At 40.3% G+C, this 8,053-nt stretch overlaps 1 protein-coding gene across 1 annotated transcript in view; it reads left to right on the plus strand.

Annotated features, from left to right (window-relative positions):
* Positions 1-7,828, plus strand: part of emilin1a (elastin microfibril interfacer 1a) — a gene marked incomplete at both ends in the record, with an annotated part of 26,359 nt that extends 18,531 nt beyond the window's left edge. The window contains 6 exon segments of the mRNA XM_014023917.1: positions 811-1,002; positions 2,179-3,456; positions 6,601-7,015; positions 7,355-7,471; positions 7,578-7,595; positions 7,694-7,828. Of these exon segments, the coding sequence (XP_013879371.1) occupies positions 811-1,002; positions 2,179-3,456; positions 6,601-7,015; positions 7,355-7,471; positions 7,578-7,595; positions 7,694-7,828 (2,155 nt within the window).
* Positions 7,829-8,053: the final 225 nt, after the last annotated feature.

Below are 8,053 nucleotides of genomic sequence, written 5' to 3' on the forward strand. Positions count from 1 at the left end.
CGTACGCACAATTTAAGAACAAATCTGTGCGTACGAACGGTTCTTGCATGAGGCCCAATGATCCCAAACACAGCAGCAAATCTGCAACAAGGCTGACAAAGAAACTCATGAAGAATTGGCAATGATACTGTGGACATTGGTTGTGTGTGTGTTCTTGAGACTTGCCTTGCAGACTCGGAGTGGCAGAGGCAGAGTTTCCACTGATACAGTCAGTGGTCAGGTTTCAACCAGAAACAAAATCTTTCTAGACTAGAGTGTTAAGAAACTGATGTAATAAACAGCTTCATTATATAAATAAAAATATTATTTCACAACATTGACCATTGAATTTAAAACTTGGTAGGAACTGGGTATTTTCTTTAGAATGTCATTAAAAAGCATCCATCCATCCATCCAGTATCTATATCCACTTATTCCTTTCAGTGTTATGGGGGTCACTGGTGCCRTCATCACAGGGTCACATGGAGACGAACGAGACAAACAACTCTCACTCACACCTAGAGACAATTTAGAGTTACCAKTTAACCTAATAGTCGTGTTTTTGGTCTGTGGGAGGAGGCCAGAGTATCAGAGAAAACCCATGCATGCAAGGAGAGAACATGCAAACTCTACCCAGAAAGGTCCCCGGGCCAGGATTCAATCCAGCGACCTTGCTGAGAGCTCTACGCCACCGTGCCACCAACAACAACCGACAACAATATAGAAATAAAAATGAAGAAGAGTTGCTACACTTTTAACATGACTACAAGAGATTTAAGAACTCATTTGAAGCATAGGTCACATAATCACTGTGTTCATTTTGTTGTTTAGGTCCACGATCAGACCCTGGTTAATATCAACAAGCACTTGGTGAACGGAGGAGGCAATGAAGTGGACAGAACGTCTGGTGGAGGAGGAGGTGGAGGAGGAGGTGGAGGAGGGGGGAACCAGCTGAACACACTAAAGGAAGAGATACTGACAGAGCTGGAGAGAAGGGTCTCTTTGTCCTGCTCTGCCTGCCAGGTAAACATTAGGTGTAGAATGGAGCAAAATAAAACCATGTTTGAGTTGATACTGTATAATTGTTTTTGCTCTGTAAATAAATTTTGCTGCTTAAATCAGGYCAGTTGTTATACATGCAGGTAAGATGTTATACTGTAGATGTTACATTTATTATGAAATGTAAAGAGCTTCCTTTTTCAGAAAAACATTTATTTATCTTAGCGAACTCCTTTTTGTTTAGACTTTTTATCTATGGATCAGAATGCACTGAATCATACGGTACACCCTGGACAGGTTGCAAGTTTTGCATGGCAAAAATTGCTTTATTTTGTGTTTAACTTTTGGTCCCCCGCTTGGCACAAGGCCGAGACAAAAATTTTTCCCCTCCTCAGTATATAAAAGCGTTATGTGATTGGTCAGAAGTTTGTGGGCGTGTTTGGTGCCATTTTGCTTCAACTGCTTCGTTTCCAGAAGCTGGCCGTTGTATCCGCAAGCAGACACTTATGGCCAAATGGCCCCAAAATAAAAAAGAAGAAACGGCCAAAGTAACAAAGGATATTGGAGTGGAGAATTTCCTTTTTTTCAGAGTGAGAGTTCTAGACTCMTTCAAAGAAATCCGTCTGTCCACAAAATATGGACAAAATGATGCTGCTATTAAGACAACTCAGACAACAATTTAGTTGTCAAAAACAACCCACTGCACTAATGTTTAGAAACAGGAAAAATTCATTCCACAAAGGTAGTTGAAAGTAGAGATGGGCATTTCAAGCAAAAGTATTCTTATTCAAAGATTTGGTTGTTATACAAATATTTATCCCATCACTACCACCATCTGTAGGTGGGTTAGGGTTATATTTTTGGATGAAGACCTTCAGCATAAGTAGATTAGTGGTAGAGGTGGATGTGTTGAAAAAGCACCTTGGCTGTAAAACCATTGTGGTGTTTAGGGTACAACTTATGCTCAGGTTAGCAGCATGTAACAAAAACAAACAAAAACAGTCTTTAGAAAAACAACAGAGGCAACTTTTTTAGATTTGTTAATTTAAACAACTCATGAAGAATTACTTTCCATCCTTGCTTGAGGCATATGACTTTGAAACATATAGGTTTAAGGCTGTTAGAGCAATATTAGAATACTTGGCACAGAAAAATTAAAGCCAAAAACAAGAAAACTTCCCTTCTCATTTTGTCTTTTAGGTTGGTGTAGACGATCTAAGACGGCAGCAGGCAGAGGACAGAGACCGTATCAGTGCTCTGGAGAAGCTGATCGGTTCTATGAATCAGCAGTTCACTCAGAACGTGGAAATCTTTCGCAGTGAAATGGAGCGCTCCCAAGCCTGCTGCCGCTCAGTCACCGAGCTGGAAAAGAGGCTGTCGGAMTTTGACTTTCGACTCACATCTACCTCAGACAAGTGTGACACCGTAAAAGGGCRACTGGACAAGGAGCTAGCTGGAACAGGTGGAGGGAAGGGATGGGTYGCTGAGGAGCGGTTCAATAGCAGGCTGAGAGAAGTAGAAAAAAGGTTAAATAACACAGTGAGGAAGACAGAACAGAGGTGTACTAACACTGCAAACAGCGTGAAAGACACCATCCAAAGAGACTTCACCCAGCTGCGCAACATGGTTGTTAGTCAGCTGGATGACCACAACTTCAAGATTGGGAAAATAGAGCTGGAAGTGTCCGTTCTAGGAGACACAGTGACAGACCATAGCAGACGTTTGGGCCACTTGGAGAACATCACATCCTTCCTCGACAGGAGGCTAACATCAACCACAGACATGTGCAATGTGACCTGTGGCCGCAACGGAAACAGCCAAACAAYTGATGACTCTGTGAAAACTTTACAGTGGAGGGTTGTGTCCAACCAGGATGAGATTAAGAGATTTAACAGCACTCTGAACCGTTTGTCTGAGACAGGAGACTCGCTGATTAACAAAGTGATTGACTTAAACAACAGTGTCAAAAAGATTACAGCTGTGACAGGGGAAAATGGGGAGCACTTCACTCGGATTATCACAGAGGTTGAGATGTTGGGTCGGGACTTTGAGGACTGCTCTGTTTGCCACAGAGTAGAGCAGGATTTCCGCTTGTTTTCTAACTCCACCACACACAGTCTCAACAAATGCCAGACAGGCCTCACAGATCTGCAACAAAAGATTGGGTCAGGTGAATCTGCCTGCTCGCAGATCTGCTCCAACCTTCAGGAGGAAGTGGGACGACTTCATGAGGAGGTGGAACAATGTACAGGACAGTGCAAGATCGACATCAACGATGTGAAGAAACGTTTGGATGGTCATACTTTCCACAGTGGAAAACTAGGAGGTGATCTGAAGTCCATGCAAGGAGAACTGTCTGAGGTTCTGGTCAACTTTAACTCTGTTAATAATATGGTGAAAAATCTGGAAAGGATCTTGCAGACACATGGGAACACATTAACAGATCTATCCAACAGCAATGAAAACACCAACTCCGTGGTAAGCTGATGGTATAGTGAAAATGTTTTTAAACCTATCAAACTAGATAATATTTTAATGTTTCTTAGGTCCCCTTCACACCCCAACGACAACCATGCTACAGTATAAAAATAACCTAAATCTAGATATTTGCAGGGTCTCACTTGTAATAAAAACACAGAAGGTTGTGGTTAGGGTTTGGGCACAAAGCGTMTGTACAAAGTTGTGGTACAGGATTGGGTAGACCAGCTGCTGCAGTGACTTTACCAAGACATCGAGATTTCAAAGCAGGAGGTTGTAATTGTATCGTTACACAAGAAAGACAGCCATGTTTTTACTCTGTCACTGACCTGGCAGAGGTCTGCAGATGTTATAGGTACTGGACTTAAAGTGCAGGAAGTTAAAAGATGATCCTTGTTCTGGATTTGGTGACCACATTTAGTCTGCATTACTGACAATCCCAATTTGCCAAGCTGGTTTTGATATTTCCAACACAGGTTTTTGCCTGATTAAAGGCACACCATTAGTTTCTCCATGGTCTACTTCCTTTAGCCGTTTTTTTTTCTCTGGGGTTTTGGAATAGTTGGGTAATCTATGGTTGTTTGTTCCAGACCTTTCCAATGGTTTATTTTGTATTTCCTGGGTGTTATGTTTATTGGTAGGCTTGTGGATGTTAAAAAATGTAGCTGGAGGTGCAGGAGTTGATTGTGTCAAAGTCATGGAAACAACATGTTGCATACATGATACCTGTGAAAGAAACAGCTCGTAAATCCACTGTGGTGGGATCTTCTAGCATGAAGCTGCCTTCAGGCTCAGTCCAACACTAACCAAATCAGGGCTAGCATTAAAAGCACAGTGAGGACAGCAGCACCTTGATTACCTTCACACTGGAAAAGATTTTTAGGGGACCTGTGGATCCGTGRTTAGAGAAATTGTCCTCCACCAAGAGTGTCAGAGGTTCGGCACCAGCGTTATGCAGTCACATGATTAAATGTCTCTGGGCAAGACACTGAACCCCTCGCTGCTTCTGATGTGCTCTATTTTAAGTATAAATATGATTAAAAGCAATAATCAGACTGTATAGAATGATTTAGAGTGCTGTATGAATGTATTTGTAGTTAGAAAGGTGCTATAAGTACTGTCCATTTATCATTCAATTTGGCCCATATTCAGCTGAACTCTTATAAGATGTATTGGTCACAGAGTGGAGGTATTCAAGTGTGAAGGGGGCCCTAAGCTTTTTATTAAGTAAGTAAGGAAGTATATAATCACATTTTTCAAACATTTGTCAATATCAAGTCTAAAGCCTAGACATTATCAATGTTCACTTTTAGTATTCAAACTGTGCAGGCATTTTTAAACAGTTTTTATTTTGCTCAAATGTTGAAAAAATGTTTAGATAGAATGCTTAGTATTTCAGCTATGCTAAGAACAGCCCAAAGGCTCAGTGGTTAGCACTGTTACATAATAGGTTCTGGGTTCGAAAGTCATTTTGGACCTGGGGTCTTGCTGTGTGGAGTTTGTATGTTCTTTTCATGTTTACAGTATGTGGGTTTTTCCAGGTACTCTAGGTTTTTTTCCATAGTCCAGAAACATCCATATTAGATTGCCTTCAGGCCCAGGCATCCCTTACAAAAAGATATACAATATACTTCATATACTTTATAAAACCAGAGGCAGCAGACTTTGTAACAAGTATTGTGTCATTGTCAAAATGTTTAGCGATGACTTTAGTTGCTTTTTCACAGTCAGTTTACCACCGAGTTTCCTTCTTCTCAAACCTTTTCTCATCTCTGTAACACGGAAGAGATAGTATAATGATTTGTACATGTTCAGCTACATCAGTGCTTCTATGGCTTTGTTTATAGAATATGATTTTTTTTTACTAATCTTATTATAATCTTTAGGAAAAAGAACACACATACATACATACATACATACATACATACATACATACANTTTTTCTAAGTTATACCAAACTCAGATGTTTCTCTGTGTTTACAGTCATTTATTAAAGACGTGTAAAGGTGGAAATGTCTGTCAGCCTCATGTGCTGTTGAAAACAGTACACACGTGCTTACACGCCAACACCCACACACACCTTTGTGTGTGGCAACTACATTTTTACACTCCACTGCTTATTTAGACAGTTTTATCACTCATTCTCCATTTAATGTATAATTTTCCTGCATCTAAAAATCATTTCTGATCCCACAGAGAGGACAATCTGAGCAGAATCTCACACGCTGGACACATTTACATCTATTTTACATATTTAAATGGAGGYGTGTCAGGGGAGGTGTCTCAGGTGCGCTCAGTTCCAYGTTYRTTGGGATGTWTAAAGGAAAGGTRTGCAGGAACMTGTGTGCGCACTGTTTTATACATCTGAATTTTTTGGTGCGGCGCACTTTTCTAAATTTGTCCGTACGTCAAMTTTTACTGTGAAAGCTGCGCAATCCTTTATGCATGAGGGCCCAGGAGGATATTTTTTGTGGATTTCCACTGTAACAGAAGATAAAGCTGTGTTAACGAATACTGTTTGGTAGAAACATTTCTCAGATGAAAATATATTTTGTTTGCTGTCACTTAAATTTCTTAAAGTCTAAACTGGYCAAAATTGGAATCGACAAGTTAGAGTTTTGCAAACATTGGAATTTGGATATGGGGTAAATCCATGCAGTATTTTATAGGTCAGATTAACTGATTACTGATATATACTGTGTGTGTGTGTGTGTGTGTGTGTGTGTGTGTGTATATGTATATGTATACTGTATGTATGCATATGACAGCTGTATATGTAATGACATCAAACTCCTTCTAATCAGTGTGGCGGGGTGGTTCTTTAAAAAAATATACATATATATGTATACTGTATGTACATATGCATATATATATATGTATATGTTAATATTTGCCTGTTGACAATCTTTACATTTTTCTGCAGGTTTCTCAGCTGCTGACTTTGCTAAACAACAATTAACACAGTGTAGTATATTATTGCAAGAATCTTAAGTAATCAATGTTCTAATTTTTTGTTCATAAAGATAGGATTGTGGCATAATAAACACAGTACAGGAGTTCAGAAAGATATTAGGCATCATTTCTACAAGTTTCATTTTTCAAATAGCTGCTATTAAAAATTTTAACTGACTTGATCTCTTTAAGGTGATCGACTTGCAGAATGAGCTGACTGAGCACATTGAAGACACAAAGACTCGGGTTGAAAATCTGAACAAAGAGATTCACATAAACAGGAACAACTATGTGACAGAGGTGCAGGAGTGCCGGCGCTCCAACGATGGCCTGGACCAGAGACTTTCCAAGCTGGAGGGGGTCTGTGTCCGCTTGGATTCGTTTTCAGACAGTCTGGGGAGGATCAAAGAAGGCCTGAACAGACATGTGTCGGGCCTGTGGAGTTGCGTCAACGAACTCAATACCACAGTGACGTCTCACGGAGCTCTCATCAACGACATCCAGACCATCAAGCTGGAGAACATCCACTCACGGATACATAAACTAAACTCCTCAGTGCTGGACTTGGGAAGACAGTTCCATATTTTCAGGAATCAGGACTTTACTGGTGAGTCACAGAAGGCAGGGGCCATGGGATTTAACTTTGAGTCAAGAGAAAACACATATTTGATGGAAGACATGAGGCTAAAATAGACCAAGGAAGGAATCCAGTCTGTCATGTTTAGAAGAATCCACTTAAAAGCCTATAAAGTCTGCTGTCTGTCTGAAGGGTTAGTTTTAGTAAACATTGGTTTGAAAGGCACATTTTGCAGGTTAAATGTCTCGGCCTTCTTGGCTTAATGTTCTTGTTTTTGGAATCCTTCTAACAGATATTATCACTGGAGAACAGGGTTTTATATGGAGTATTTCTTAGCTACGCTGTCTCTAAAACCATCCACTTCTTCAGGTCCACCAGGGCCTCGAGGAGAGAAAGGYGAGCCTGGACCCAAGGGTCCTGTTGGGCCACAAGGGAGGATTGGACCTCCAGGCAGAGAAGGCAAGCAGGGAGAAGTGGGGCCCCCAGGTAAATATGTTGGTGTTTACTGTTTCAGTTTGTGTATATTTAGCTCTATTCCTTCACATGTTGTGGTCTTTATCTTACTGTCTTTTTCTTTCATCTTACTTTTTAGGTCTTAGAGGTGAACAGGGTATGTGTTGATCTCACTACAACAGCAGATAAAAGCCTTCACCACTCTTGGATTTTTAATTCCCACTAACTCAGACTCTGTTTCTGCTCTGTTATCAGGTCTCCGAGGATCTGATGCCCATGTGCCTCGTTTTTCCTTCTCTGCTGCTCTGACTAGGCCAATGAAAAAGCCTGAAACCATTAAGTTCAACAAAATCTTTGTGAATGAAAATAATATCTACAATCCTGAGACAGGTGGGTTTCAACGGAAACTGTGTTGTGTAAAATACTGAATGTATTTTTGTTCCAATTTATTGGGTTTCTCTACTCAAATTTCTAAATGAGCAACTTAAGGTAGTGATAATATTGCAGCTCAGCAGTACAAAGGTACTAAAGTTAGTTAGTTAGTTAGTTAGTTAGTTAGTTAGTTAGTTAGTTAGTTAGTTAGTTAGTTAGTTAGTTAGTTAGTTAGTTAGTGAG

This window comes from Austrofundulus limnaeus, unplaced genomic scaffold, assembly GCF_001266775.1.
Source record: "Austrofundulus limnaeus strain Quisiro unplaced genomic scaffold, Austrofundulus_limnaeus-1.0 Scaffold396, whole genome shotgun sequence".
Taxonomy (NCBI): domain Eukaryota; kingdom Metazoa; phylum Chordata; class Actinopteri; order Cyprinodontiformes; family Rivulidae; genus Austrofundulus; species Austrofundulus limnaeus.